The 15489-nt window shown below is 38.8% G+C and overlaps 1 protein-coding gene across 1 annotated transcript; it reads left to right on the forward strand.

Annotated features, from left to right (window-relative positions):
- The first annotated feature begins 564 nt into the window (after positions 1–564).
- Positions 565–11925, forward strand: LOC113069958 (tyrosine-protein kinase Blk-like). Its single transcript, XM_026243107.1, has 13 exons — positions 565–602; positions 681–768; positions 1009–1045; positions 1262–1355; positions 1739–1837; positions 2072–2175; positions 4586–4735; positions 5143–5295; positions 9354–9533; positions 9629–9705; positions 10335–10485; positions 10863–10994; positions 11095–11925. Exons 2-13 carry the CDS (start codon positions 682–684, stop codon positions 11295–11297), a joined length of 1467 nt encoding a protein of 488 aa, XP_026098892.1. The 5' UTR covers positions 565–602; position 681; the 3' UTR covers positions 11298–11925.
- The last annotated feature ends 3564 nt before the right edge of the window (positions 11926–15489 follow it).

The raw sequence follows: 15489 nt of genomic DNA on the forward strand, positions 1-15489 counted from the left end.
CTTACTTCATCGGTAGCATTTTTTTTTAAACTATAAATAAAATAAATAAAAATAAAAAAATATATATTTTGACTTTCTGCATTTGCATTTAATGATATTTATGATTATGCTTATATAGAGTCTGAATGGAAACTGTTATTTAAAAACTCATCACAAATTATCACCTTAGCTGAAAATGTGTTGAAAACGTTTCTTTCGTTAAGATCAGTTTTGACAAGCTGTTAAAATGATAAACACCTAAAATCCATCTTTTTGTCTTTTGCACTAGTTAATATTTCCATCCAATGGAATCTGTTTTCATAAGGGTGAGCACTTTTTAATAAATACTTTAATATTTGTGTTTTATTTTTTGTTTGTGTGATAGGATTGCGTTTTGTCAGTGATTGTCCAACTATACTAATGGAATCATACTCATTAAGTTTTTTAAAGTGTAAACCACCAAACTGTGTTAAAATCATGATCATGTTTGGCTCATGTGGGTGAGTTTAAAAATGTTTTTATTCAGCACCCAATATGATGCCTTTCTGGACCTTTCTGGGTTTCTTCTGGACTGTTACTGACTCCGAGCAGAGAACTGGGGAGACTGACAGCCGTGAATATAGGTGTGATTACAAGGAAGCAATAGAATTGATTTGATAACATATAAGTAAATGAACACTGATTAAATGTGTTTTTTTTAGGATGGGTTGTGCTTGTAGTGACCAGAAACATCGCAAAGACTCTAAAGGGCATGAACATAATAATTCATCAAACTCTAACAACTTTCATGTAAGTATTGCTGATTTTAGTGTTTTTAATGACCAGCTGAATTCTACTGAGAACATATATATATTTTTTATTTTATTTTACTGAGCTTCACAGTGACAAACAAGACTATTTCCAGTTTATTTTTTTTAATATTACCACACTATTATATATAGTATATTATTGCAAATGAATACATTTCTATTACATGTAAGTTTTTTAGAAATCATTAATGAATATGAAAATGAAATCTTTTATTTACAGTTGTCAAGAGATCACAGGAAGCAGAGCAACAGTCTAGGTAATACGTTTTTATATTCGGGAAAGCGTTTTTCTTTCAAAAACCATTTTGAATACATTATATTAATAATGTTACTGGGTGCAGATCTTGTGTTCTTATTAAAAATTTGAAAATAAAAGGCCAGAAACTGTCATGGCATGTTATTGTTCACATGTAATGCACCAGAAGGCAATGTTTTTCCAATATTTGAATTGCATATTTTAACTTTCTTTTCAGATGAAGATATTGTCATTGCTCAATTTGACTTCCAGCCTGTTAATGATAATGATCTACAGTTCAAAAAAGGAGACAGACTCAAGATTATTAAAGAGTGAGTAAAAAATACCGCTACTTTTTTTGGTAATACGAGTATAAAATTAAAATACAGCAAAGACTTCCAGCAATTTATATATTAGAGAGGATCTCCACTTGTAAATGTTTACAATTAATCATAATTGGTAAGTACTTTGTTAACCTAATAAAGTGTGTATAACACAGTAGGCATAGTTTTGGGCTAATAAACTTCTAATTAAGATATCAACCCATTTTACCTTTTTGCTTTTGTTATTCCAGGTGAATAATTTTTATATTGTGTACTGTTTAAATTTGCTACATGCGAATGTCAACTAAAATAACCACACACAAATAACACATAAAAAAAAGATTAAAGAGCCAAATGATAACAGTGACTAACTTGTCCCATGTTTTTCTCAGGACTGGTGAATGGTGGTTGGCGAAGTCCTTGGTCACTGGTTGTGAGGGATATATTCCGTCTACATATGTGGCAAGAGCACAGACGATGGAGGTGGAGAGGTACAGTAGTAACAAATATTACCAGTATATGGATATGTTTCAGCAGTAGCGCATGGGCAAGAGTGTGGTTCGTTGTTCTGAATATTAGCACTTGCCATATTTCAGCCAATGCACTGAATTAATGTCATGCTTAATAACATCAATACTCTTACACTCGGACCTAACAGATTTATAATTTGTAAACTTAATCTTTGTAAAAGATTGATATTATAAAGGGTCTGTTTTCTGTTCCAGATGGTTTTTAAAGGACATGAGTCGGAGAGACACAGAGCGTCTTCTGCTGGCACCGGGAAACAAACCTGGAGCATTTCTTGTGAGAGAAAGTGAAACAACCAAAGGTCAGATGCCAGTAACATTAATTCCCCTTTGTTTTCATGTGATCATTGAATGGCTGCTCAAGCAGTACACGTCTTGAGGCCCAAAAGCACAAAAGTGCACAACATTTCAAAGAGTTCCATTGCAACAGTAATAATAATAATAAACTTTATTTTATATAGCGCCTTTAAGTAGTATCTCAAAGCACTTTACATAAAAAATATGAAATTAAAAGATACACATATCAGTGCAGGCAGTGTAAACCTAAGCAAACAATAAAATAAAACTTAACTTTTCAGCCACAGAGGAAGTCAACATGGGACGTAATTTGGCAATGTTTCTGAGATGAAAAAATGATGCTTTGACTGTGTTACGAATATGATGGTCAAATGTTAAATTGGTGTCAAATATCACCCCCAGATTTTTTTGTGTAGTTTGGAATTGTAAAGCAGAGCCATCCACACTTAAGGTTATGGCCTCTGCTTTACGTAACTGATGAGGTGAACCAATAAGCATCACTTGAAAAAATTTTCATCTCAGTAAAATATTGAGAAAGAAGAGACTGAATGCATATAGATCTTGGCATAAAAGTGAAAGTTAAGACCAAGTGTTCTTAAAAGTTGGCCAAATGGAAAAATGTAAATACTAAAAAGTAAAGGGCCCAAAACTGATCCCTGGGGAACACCAGACTACACCACACCAACCTCAGACTTGCAATCACCCATCACAACAAACTTTAATGCAGAATCAGAATCAACTCCAAAGATAGTCTTTAAAAGGGGGATTAAAATGGAGTGAACTATAGTGTCAAAAGCGGCACTAAGATCAAGAAGAATCAGTATAGATAAATCAGAAATTCTAGATAAACCAGAACCAGAAGCCATTAACAAGTCATTAGTGACCCTAACTAACGCTGTTTCAGTGCTGTGGAGTTTACAAAATCCAGACTGAAGTGGCTCAAAAAGATCATTAGAGGAAAGATGATAAAGCAATTGAGAAGCCACTGTTTGTTCTAAAATTTTGGTGAGGAATGGAAGATTATGGGATGAAAATTATTCAGATTATCAAAGTCCATGTTGTTCGTTTTTTGTACAGGGGTGACAGCAGGAATTTTAAGTGCTGCTTGCACAACATCGGTGCACAGAGAGTTATTAATAGTTCTCAAAACAACAGGAGAGGGTGAATAAAAACATGATTTAAACAGACAAGATGGTATCAGACCAACTCTAGAAGTTGAGGCTTTCAGTTTTTAAACCATATTACATCGAGACTGGGAGAATAGCAAGTTAAAATGCAAAGTTAAAGAGAGAGATACCATAAAATGCAGAAATATTTAAGAAGGAGGCAGCAGAAGTATGAGTGGTAACTACGTGGTTACATATATTATCAATTTTGGTGCTAAAAAAAAATCCAAAAACATATTGCAAAGGTGAGTTGAAGCAGGAACATTAGAGAGGCTGTGATTTTTAAGCAGCTTGTACTGTGTATCACTACATTATCCAGCCACAGCAAGAATTATAACATTAGTTCAGTTTCTACCACAAAGAGAAGGAAATACTAATGAAATGACTTAAATTAGTCAGTATAATACACCATCACAATATTTTCAGTTCTTCTGATCTTTTTTTTAATTTTTTATCTCAGGCCAGCCAAACTAAATTAACATTTAAGGGAGCACTGGGCCCACAGCCTCAAAACTTTGTTACTTTTATTTGATTTTGATCAAATCTGTCGCTGATAAAGTGTGCGTAAGTTTCCAGAATCTCATCTGCAGCTCTTTTTCAAGTTCACATCACGCAGAGAGCCCGAAAGAGCAAATAAATGTCAACCCATGCACTGAGATCTGTGCTTTGCTTTGAGGGGAGATATTAATAGCCTTTTTATTTTATTTATCTACTTGCAGAGCAATGGAAAATGCAGAAACTCTACTTCACTGGAAATTTCTCAGTAACTGAGGTTACTGAGTGTATAATTTGACCAAATGCATGGCACTTAGATATTTGTTCTGGAAAATAAGACAAAAACAGTTTGTGTTTAAAATGCAGTGTTAAATCACTAAATAAATTAAAAATATCTGTTTACTGTTTAGCAAATTACATTCTATAAGCAATGTCAGCCATTTCTTTAAAGACAAGCAAACCTGATGTGAGAAATCCTTGACATACAAAATGATTCAGAGATTCTAAGAGCCGTCTTAAAGGTATTGAATGCTTCCCTGATTACGTTGATCTTTTTACAGAGTCTAGGCCGACAAGTATTGGTTCTCATATTGGTAGGCCACATATTTCTGTGATACCTGTCAGATGACATTTAATGTGCGCTATTTCAAAAACCTTTACAGAACTGGGCTGGTTGTGATTCTGTTCTTCATAAAAATGAGAAGAGCCTACTGATCAGCCATGTTACTGAACAGCTGTTTGTGATCCTCTGCAGGTGCTTTCTCTCTGTCTATAAGAGACTCCACCCCAGAGCATGGTGATGTTGTCAAGCATTATAAGATCCGAGGCCTTGATAACGGCGGTTTCTACATCTCTCCCTCCACAACCTTTTCTTCTCTTCAGGAACTAGTCAAATATTACTCCAGTAAGTAGTCAGAGCTAAGACTGTTGCTGTATCTAGGACCTCTTCTGTTTCTTCCACTGTATGCTTTCTGTGGTCGTAGCAGTGAGAACATGACAAACAGTTGCTTTAACCACCAGATAAATAGGTCAGCTTTAGTCTTAGTTCGTACTCCACATTCTTGCCCCATTTTGGTTTGTTGTGTCTTTTTATAGAACTGTTTACAAGTAGCAAAAACCCTTTTCTACGTTTTGGTTTGAGCACATCTTGTGTTTTTCTCCGGACAGAATCAAAACCAAGTAAACATGGTTTCAGTTCAGACAGATTGGTAGATGCTAGTCTTGTTTAATTAGAAATTGCTCCTACATTTGTGACATAATCAGCACTCAACCTTCTTGCTGTTCTCTCAAACTCTTTTATTGCACATAAAGGGACCGCAGATGGTTTATGTCAGAAGCTTGGAAGTCCGTGTAAAACCGCTGCCCCTCAGAGACCCTGGGCTCAAGATGAGTGGGAGATTCCCAGAGAGACTCTGAAAATGGTGAAAAAACTGGGTGCCGGTCAGTTTGGAGAAGTGTGGATGGGTAAGAAGCAGAAGAAAGTTCAGTTGCGCAATGTTGCCTTTGTAACAAATCTTTATTCTTCCTTTTCTGCCTCAATGGTTGGTTGACGCATATTTTTGCTCTGGACAATTTGAGTTAAGTTTATAAGAGAGTCTTCTTAATTTTGTGTAGTATGTATTCAGATTCATTATCTTGATTTATATGCTACAAAACCTACAGTAGTCTACAGAGTAAATTTTATAAACAATAATTAAAATGGAAGATTTTCATTATTGAGATGAATACTATAGTAATACTATAAAATGTCATTTATTTTCATTGAAGCAGTGTTGCCTTGATATAACATGCATAAAATTATTTTACAAAATGTAATTAAAACATTTTATTCAGAGGCTTAATTCAATCAGAGATTTAATTAATATAAAAATGAGGTAATGACCAGTTCTTACTATTAATTAGTTGCTTATTAGCATGTATATTATTAACATATTTGCTTTTTATTAGTACTTAAAAAGCCAAATATCTGCATGACCATGTTCTACGTCCTTAATACTGCCCAACTTAGGAGTTTATTGAGGCAAAAGTCATAGTCATAGTCAATATGTCTTTGTATTCATCTCACTTCAGAATACACTTCTTTTATACTGGCCCTGAAGTTGTTTGTTCAAGGGCGTGTCAGTGTTTTGTGTGGTTTTGTGTGGTATTGTCACATTTTAGCCACATGAATGATAATTTCACTGAAAGTCAAAGAGGTTTTTACTTTGGCCACCATGGTCAATATTAATCGGAAGCTGCAAAAACCTCTAATCCATATTCCCCCACTATACAGTGTGCGTTCTTGCAGATCTTAACAACTTGTTCTTTTAAAATTCTTTTAACATACATATACATTTACTTGAGAAGCAGAATGGCTTAATATTTGTTTTCATACTGTATTATTAGCTGTTGTTGTTTTTATACAGTATTATTGTCACGGTTTTACGCTGCCTGAAGGAATACGGAGTCGAGGGTAAATGGAATAAGGTTTTTAATATATCCAACACAGGGGATATCCAACATGGAGCACAGAGGTAGACACACGTAAGTAGCAAGTGCACAAGTGAGGACAAGTGAGAAGACCCGCCAAAACAGAACTGAAGGGACACGGCTTATGAACCACAGATAATTGGGGAAACACAGGTGGATGGAATCATGAAATTAACAGGGACATGGAACACATGAGGAAGATAATGGACACACCTGGGAACTAATCAAACACGGAAAGACAGAAACTGGGTCACGGGCAAAAACACATTAAATGAGTCCAGGTGTGTGACAGTACTCCCCCCTCCCAGTAGGTGCGTCCTCGCACCGTAGAAACAACCGAGGGAGGCGTGGGTGGGAACTTGGGAGGAGGTTCCGGTGGAGGACGGACTCCCAGGAGGGGGCCAGCAGACAGGGACCACAGAAGGAGGAGCCAGGGAGGAGACGACGGAGGAAGGAGCCAGGGAGGAGACAGGAGCAGGAGGAGCCAGATGGTCCACCAGAGACCAGCCAGGACGGAGATCCAAGGTGGAGTCGACGGCGGGAGGAGCCATGGTGAAGGAAGGGTCGACGACACCAGGGGGCCGACAGGCGGAGACTGCACCGGTGGGTGAGGAGCCCAAGATGGAGCAGCACAGCTGCAGAGCCAGGGTGACGACGAGGATCCGGAGGGCCTAGGTGGAGCTGAAGGCTCAGGCGACCAAGGCGGAGGCAGGGTCCTGGCAGACCGATGTGGAGCCGGAGCGACCGAGGATGGAGGTGGAACCGGAGGGAAGGAGGAGCCTGACAGAGCCGGAGGGATGGAGTGACGAGGTGGAACCAGAGGAGTGGAGTCCCGAGGCGGCGGATGGTCGACGACTGACCAAGGTGGAGCCGGAGGGACGAGGGAGCCCGGTGGAGCAGGTGGGATGACAGGCCACGGTGGAGACGAGGGAGCTAAGAGCCAAGGCGGAGCCGCTGGGTCGAAGGACCGAGGAGGAGTCCAGGGCTCGGAGGCTGGAGGCGGAGACAGGGCCTTAACACGCCAAGGCGGAGCTGGAGACTGGCAGTCCAGCGGCGAACCACCGCGCCCCGATGGCGCGGACTGAGGGTGAGCTGCGGGACTGGCTGGCACCAGCAGGGATGACGAGGAACTGGCTGGTCTAGGAGGAGGAGAGAGGAGAAGGATGGGAGGAAGGACAGGAGGATCAGGACTGGACGGAACCAGCGAAAGAGGAGTAGAGGGACCAGCAGGTTTGGGAGGAGGCGGGAGAGGGAGGCTGGGAGGGAATACAGGAGACACAGAAGATTCAGAGCTGGGCGGAACCAGCGGACACACAGAAGATTCAGAGCTGGGCGGAACCAGCGGACACACAGAAGATTCAGGGCTGGGCGGAACCAGCGGAGAAACAGGAGACTCAGGGCTGGGCGGAACCAGCGGAGAAACAGGAGACTCAGGGCTGGGCGGAACCAGCGGAGAAACAGAAAATTCAGGGCTGGGCGGAACCAGCGGAGAAACAGAAAACTCAGGGCTGGGCGGAACCAGCGGAGAAACAGAAAACTCAGGGCTGGGCGGAACCAGCGGAGAAACAGAAAACTCAGGGCTGGGCGGATCCAGCGGAAATAGAGCAGAGGAAATGACTGGAGGAGGTAGGAGTGGGAGACTGAGAGGGTATACAGGGGAATCAGGGCTGGACGGAACCAGCGGGGAAACAGGAAAATTAGGGATTACCTCCATAGACCAGTCCATCAGATCCAGAACTTGCTCCATATGATCTTCAGAGACTGCATACAGCTCACCCTCGGTCGCAGGAGTGTGGGCAGGGCTTTCCTCCATGCCCTCGATCTCCACGAGGACTCCCACGATGCACGGTGTGGCCGGCTCACACACCTGGTCAGTCGCGCTCTCGAGATCCTGTTCCCGGTCAGTGGATGGCTCGGGCTCTGCGGCTGCGGTGGGCTCTGGCTCCGTGCGGCGTGATGGTGGCTGGCTGGTCTCTGGGTCGGGAGTGGGGCTGGCGAGGTCCTCTATGGGGCAGATGGTGAAAGATGAGCCATTTCTCGCCAGAGTCCACTCCACGAATGCGGCGAAATCCTCTCGAGGACCATCTTCGGACGACAACGCTCTGCATTTGGAGTTCAGGCTGGTGTTGTAGAAGGTGCAGAGCGCGTTGTCCGGGTAGCTGGTGGCATAAGCTAATAGAATAAACTGTCTGGTATGGTCCTCGAGAGAACGTCCTTCCTGCTTCAGCAGAAGGATGAGGAATTCGGGACGATAGAGGGGATCCATAGAAACACTACAAAACAAAAAGACTGAGAAAAAACGAAAGCAAAACGGAGGGAAAGACGCAGTTTTCTACTTTCTCTTTCTGGTCGGGTCTTCTGTCACGGTTTTACGCTGCCTGAAGGAATACGGAGTCGAGGGTAAACGGAATAAGGTTTTTAATATATCCAACACAGGGGATATCCAACATGGAGCACAGAGGTAGACACACGTAAGTAGCAAGTGCACAAGTGAGGACAAGTGAGAAGACCCGCCAAAACAGAACTGAAGGGACACGGCTTATGAACCACAGATAATTGGGGAAACACAGGTGGATGGAATCATGAAATTAACAGGGACATGGAACACATGAGGAAGATAATGGACACACCTGGGAACTAATCAAACACGGAAAGACAGAAACTGGGTCACGGGCAAAAACACATTAAATGAGTCCAGGTGTGTGACAATTATATAGTTTTATTTTTATACATTTGATTTTTTTAATGATTTTATTTGTTTTATATAACTAGGTATATGCTTAAAGCAAGAACAGACAGTAAATATACCCTGTTTAAAATATATATATATATATATATATATATATATATATATATATATATATATATATATATATATATAAAAGAGCTTATTACACTTGATTTTTACAGCATACCTGATCATAAATAACTGATTCTAGGCCCTTTCTTTACAATCTAACCATGAGGCTAAAGTTATATGTGTCCTAAAAATGTTATTCATTGAGCTGCCAAAAGTTGATGAAATTGCATGTGCCTGTGGCTCTTGTTTGTAGGGTACTACAAAAACTCCCAGAAAGTTGCCATCAAGACTTTAAAGGAAGGCACCATGGAGCCAGAGGCTTTCCTTCAGGAGGCTAATCTGATGAAGAAGCTCCAGCACGAGAGACTGGTCAAACTGCACGCTGTAGTCACCAAAGAACCCATATATATTGTCACAGAATACATGGCTAATGGTTGGTATTACCAGAACATTATTAGAGTCCTAAACCATAATTCAAATGATGACATAACTTGTCCAAACTTTAAAATTGTTCTTTTCCTATTCAAGGAAGCTTATTAGACTTTCTGAAGACGGAAGATGGCCACCAATTAAAACTTCCCAAGCTGATTGATATGGCTGCACAAGTAAGAATAATTCAACTTGCCAGGATTTCTCTTGATTGTCTTCTTAGTAGCAATTAATTATTTCTCTGGCGCTGCAGATTTGAGTCTTTATGGAACATGGTACATTTAAATGCACTGCATGGAAACCTGCACATTAATTAGTTATTTCATGCACCCCCTGTACATCATTTTCAACTTCTGTAACTATTTTTAGAATTGTTATGCACCAGATACTGTCAGGGATATGTAGAGGAAATGGTCTTTGGTCTTGTAAGCTCATGGCCTGCACATTTTTAGATCTGAACTCTTCTAGAAACACCACCACAAAATTAGATTAATATCTTCCGGCAGGATATTACGTACTTCTTTCCATCGACCTGAAGCCCCTAACAAGCCCCAGACTCTGTTCTTGCTCTCTGTGAAACTTCCTGTTAGAGCCCACTATGTTGCTGCTAACTTACGTGTCTGCCTTGTTCTTGCCATCAAACAATATCCTTTGATGCTTTTTGTAGCGATTTTAAATAATGTCACTGACAAACAAAATTTTAAGTTACATTTTTTTTTTTGAGAAACTGCATTTTAAAAATTACCAAGTATTCCACATATTGCCTATATTATTACATTCAGTTTAATTTCTCTCTGTGTAACAGATTGCAGAGGGAATGGCTTTCATAGAAAGGAAAAATTACATTCACAGAGACCTGCGTGCGGCTAATATTCTAGTCTCTGAGACCCTGCACTGTAAAATAGCAGACTTTGGCCTTGCCAGGATCATAGAATCTGAATACACTGCACAAGAAGGTGAGTACACCAGTTTATTCCCACAGTGCAGTGTTTTTTCCACTGCCACAGATTCATTGGCACCAGTCAATGCTAACATTTGATTTCTAATGTGATGATCTGACATATTTGACCTTTAAGGTTGGGTATGAGCTACTGATATTGAACAGCTTCTTTCCATGGTGACATTTCCGTGTTGTCTGATTTTACCACATGAAGGCAGATTTTTCATTACTTTAGGCTTTATTTATAGTATTTCTTTCATTACTTTAGGCTTTATTTATAGTATTTCTGGATCATTAATAAACTTTTGCAAAATACACATTTTCCATGCTTGCACATTGCTTTTTCCAAAATCCCATTTATCACCTTTTATCACATCTTTTTTTACCAATCAGGTGCAAAGTTCCCTATTAAATGGACGGCCCCTGAGGCCATCAACTTCGGTACTTTCACCATCAAGTCAGACGTGTGGTCCTTTGGAGTTCTTTTGACAGAGATTGTCACGTACGGCAGAGTGCCGTATCCAGGTAATGGGCTTTTCTCTCTTGGGTTTCGTATTCCATTCAGAACAGTGTAGGATAGATGTATAGATCTTTAAAAACCTGGCTGGGCTTTATTACATTTCAGGCATGACGAATCCAGAGGTGATCCGTAATCTTGACAGGGACTACAGGATGCCGTGTCCAGATGGATGTCCAGAGGAGCTTTATGACATCATGCTGAAGTGCTGGAGGGATAGGCCAGAGGACAGGCCCACCTTTGACCACCTGCAGGACATACTCAATGACTTTTTCATTGCTACAGAGGGCCAGTACGAGATGCAACCATGACCTCAATGCAGAACCAATAGATGAACTGAAAAGGGGATGCACGAAAACATATGGAATGATAGGATGGACTAAACTCCGGATCAAAATATGGATTATGGGGAATATACTAAAGCAACAATAATGAATCCCTGTATATCAGTAAAACATTTTTTTTTACATTTACTGTATGCCAGCTTTGTCAAGATTTTTTTCTTAGATTTGTTTTATCTTGTGGGCTTCTTAGGGTATTTCATTATTTTTTTAAAGGTGAGTGTGCACTTTTTTCCAATAAGTTACTTTCTTCTATCACCGCTGTAAGTATGCAGACAAATGTAAATATGACGTTTGTTTGATTCCCCTGAAAGACTGTGGCTCTGTTTGTTTGAGCATTTGACCAGCCCAGCCTAAACAATGGTACGAGATTGGGGCGGAGCTATCATTTTATCCAACCAATTGGAAGACTGGGGGAGTGTTTTACCAGTCATTATTTATGCAGTTAATTTTGATTATTTTATTCACAGAAATTAAACACTTTAACTCTCTGATAAATCGGTTTTTAACAGTGAGTAAACAAAATCCTCTTATATTTCAGTTGGAAATTTAAAAGCATGCACAGATATTAAACATTATTTCTGCACATACCTATGAATCATTTGAACTCTGAAATAATTTGAATGTGTTTAAATGAGCTGACTACATGAGCAGTGAAGTTTCATGTAGGAAACCATAAAATGATCAGTCATTACAGGACACTTACAGGGCTTCCTCTTGAGATAACAGACCGTGAATGTTCTGCTCACCATGAATAGATTAAATAGTTAGATAACAGTCAAGGAATTTGTGATTATTCACTACTATTTAAAAGTTTGTGGTTGGTAAGATTTTTTTAATGTAAAAAAAAAAGAAAAATTCTATTCTCACCAAGGCTGCATTTACTTGATCAAATATTCAGTAAAAACAGTACTATCGGGAAGCAGTATTACAATTTCAAATAACAATTTCAACATATTTTTAAATGTAATTAATTCAGATTATATAGTTTATATTAAAGGGTATGTACAAAAACATGTAGGTCAAAAGGATGGACAAATATACCCATTGCCAAAATCATGAATGAAACATGAATCAAGTTTTTCTGCTAATGTTTTGAGAACATCATTAAAGACCATTAAAGATAATTCTAAACAAACATTCTGTTAATGTAACATTTGTTCAGAACTTTGAGAACACAGCCAAAGTTCTGAGAACATTTCCTCTTTTTCACAGTCACACGATCCTTCGGAAACCACTGGCATTTCGTATTATCGAAACAGTTGTTCGGCTTAAAACTTTTGTGGAAAACATGATATATACATTTTTTTTCAGAAGAAATAGATGATGAATAGAAAGTTCACAAGAACAGCATTTATTTTATTTATTGTAATAAATATTTATAAGTTTTAAATAAAATTTATTTACTGTCACTTTTGATCAATTTAATGCATCCTTGCTGAATTAAACGTATGATCATATGATCAATGTACAATGTGTAAACCCTTAAGAAAAAAAAGGAATTTCATTTTTGCATGTCTTTTAAAATGTTTGCTTAATAGAAGGTGTAATTTTAAGAGAATTTAAAAAGCACCCTCTTAATTTAAAATGCTTTGAGGCACGTCTCTCCAATTGCTCAGTGTAAAGCTCTGGTTCTGGTGACTCGGATGTTTATGGGTAATGCCCAGCATTTATACAGCTACACTTCCTGCCTTAAACTCACCCCTGGGGCTTTATATGTTTGTAGATAACCAAGAACGCAACCAACACCCAAGAGCTTCTCCTGTGGTTTCCTGCCTGCCTGTATGCAACTGAAACAGGAAGCAGTGAGTCAGCATTCCTATCATAAGCTAAGCACTCTATGGCTCGGAATTCCAAACATGCTGCTGAAGCTTTTCTCAGCATTCATAGAAAAGCAAAGGTTTCCATTTAAGCAAAATATTTCTGGGAGGTGCATGTTGAAACCAAGTTTTGATTCGTCAGTGCTCTCAAGATGTGTTAATGATGCAGGAGGTACTTACGCAAGCTTATTTGATATCTGTTCATATAGTAAGTAACGTTCGTTTGATGGAATGATGATATTTAACAGAAGTTGATGAATTAACTTGCTTATCACTGACATTAGTGGCTTTGTTGACTGTGGCAGTGGAAATGAATCATTACTGAGAGTGCGTTTTACTGTCATACTCCTTAATCAGGTCATTATCTAGCTTTTCACTGCTATATTAGATGAATGCATCATTAGATTTGAGAAACGGATATGGCTGTGTTGTTTTTTTTTTTGGTAAGACAAATAGGAGGGTTTAGACTCGTAGTCAGCAAGCTCTCTGTGTTGGCCAGCTCTCTAAGCTGTGTGATTTATGTACAGAAGACCAATTATTCTAATGCATCATCACAAATTGCTTATCTGCAAAAACTTCAACCCATTACAAAGATTACAGAAGGAAGTTTTCGCTGAAAAAAATATGCAGTTTAAACATCAAGGTTGGCCATGTTCCATCAGGCTGCAAATTCTCTTTATGGATCCATTTACTCCACATCATCTCTTGGCAGAAGAAAACGGCCTGATATTGGATAATTAAGCCCCCGCAAATGTGCATGTAAGGCCAAAGATTTCGTTTTTTAAATTCCAAAACTGTAAAATCCACTTGATCAGTGTCATCAGCAATTTTTAACACTTTAAGCAAAGAGTTACAAATTATTACATTTGCAACACAGCTTTGGAATGTGCTGGACCATTCACCCATACTGTTTTGATAATGTAGTAAGATAATAATTTAAAATAAACAAATAAATAAACAGGAACATTCATCAAACCAAGCTTTGATCACTTTTAGAAATAGGTCTTTGAGACTGACATCCTTAAGTACTGTGCTGATTTTAGTGGTCATTGTTTCAAAATGTTGGTTAGATTTTGAGTGTTTTTAAAGTTTGAATTAGAAAAGATATCATAACCACCTCAATCAGAAGAGGCTGAACCTTTTAAAGGCTAAAGCTTGAAGTGATGTATTCTGTTTGTGCACACTCATTTCCTCTTTCTGTCTCTCTCAGTCATTTCCACCAGAGGGTAGTCCAGCACAGGAGTGATGTTGTGTTTTTTTGACATCATAAATTATATCTCTGGTCAAACACTGCACTTTTCTTCAGAATCATCTGCCAGACAGTGAGCCTTAATACCTTTTAATTAGAAGTTTAAATCTATATCAATATCTATAACAATATATATTAATATTCTGATAATGCCCCCCCCCCCCCCCTTAAGCCTTCTTAAATAAATGTCACTCTCTTCAATATGACATCAGGATTTGATCCCAAATAAGTTAAATGGATAAATGTGAATTCTGTCTTCATTTATTCACCCACACGTCGTTCCAAATCTGTATGATATTCTTTCTTCTGTAGAATAATGATTTCAGATGAAGGCCCTCCTTTTAATTATGAAGCTTCAAAAGGGAATCAAAACCACAATAAAAAAAATATTCTGAAGCCGTACGATAGTCTTGTGTGAGGAACAAAGCATTAATTAAAATAAATAATAAAATAAATGATGTTTTTTTTGTGAACTGTTACTCACTGACATTCTTCACGACTGGATCACTGAGTTGAACTTGAGGAGTCGGTCTGATTCGTGCACCATTTGTTGTTAAGGGAATTCCTTTTCTATCTTTGTATCATATGTGTACAGTTCAAGGCTGGTGGTCTGTCTGTGAACTTGAGTCAACATGTTTTTCCACAATCATTTGCCTTTTCTGATAAAAATCACTTCAGGGCCTCTGACCTCCCTGCAGTCATTCTGTGTTTCAAACAGAAATACTCTTGTGTCATGTCTCTATACAACATTGTCTAAATTACTAAATTGCAGTTGAGTCAAAACCATTGAGAACAAAACAAAGAATCTGACTGACATGTTTCACAATCAAATGGGCACTGTAGCAGACAGACTCACAGCTATTTTTATGTCATACCAAGGGAGAAAATGCACTTGTTAAACTGATTGCTGTTATTGTTTTCACATAACAAAAGGGTCTCTGTCAGATGCATTCATTGTGATTTCTGTCCTTGGGTTGACTTTGCTGTGCTTCGTTTCATTTACTCACCCCAGATGAAAGACCAATATTTTCTCCTCACAATCACTTCATCCCTCGCTTCTATACTATACCATCAGTGGAAAGAGAGCGATATG

The sequence above is a fragment of the Carassius auratus genome, unplaced genomic scaffold, assembly GCF_003368295.1.
Source record: "Carassius auratus strain Wakin unplaced genomic scaffold, ASM336829v1 scaf_tig00002589, whole genome shotgun sequence".
In the NCBI taxonomy this organism is placed as follows: Eukaryota; Metazoa; Chordata; class Actinopteri; order Cypriniformes; family Cyprinidae; genus Carassius; species Carassius auratus.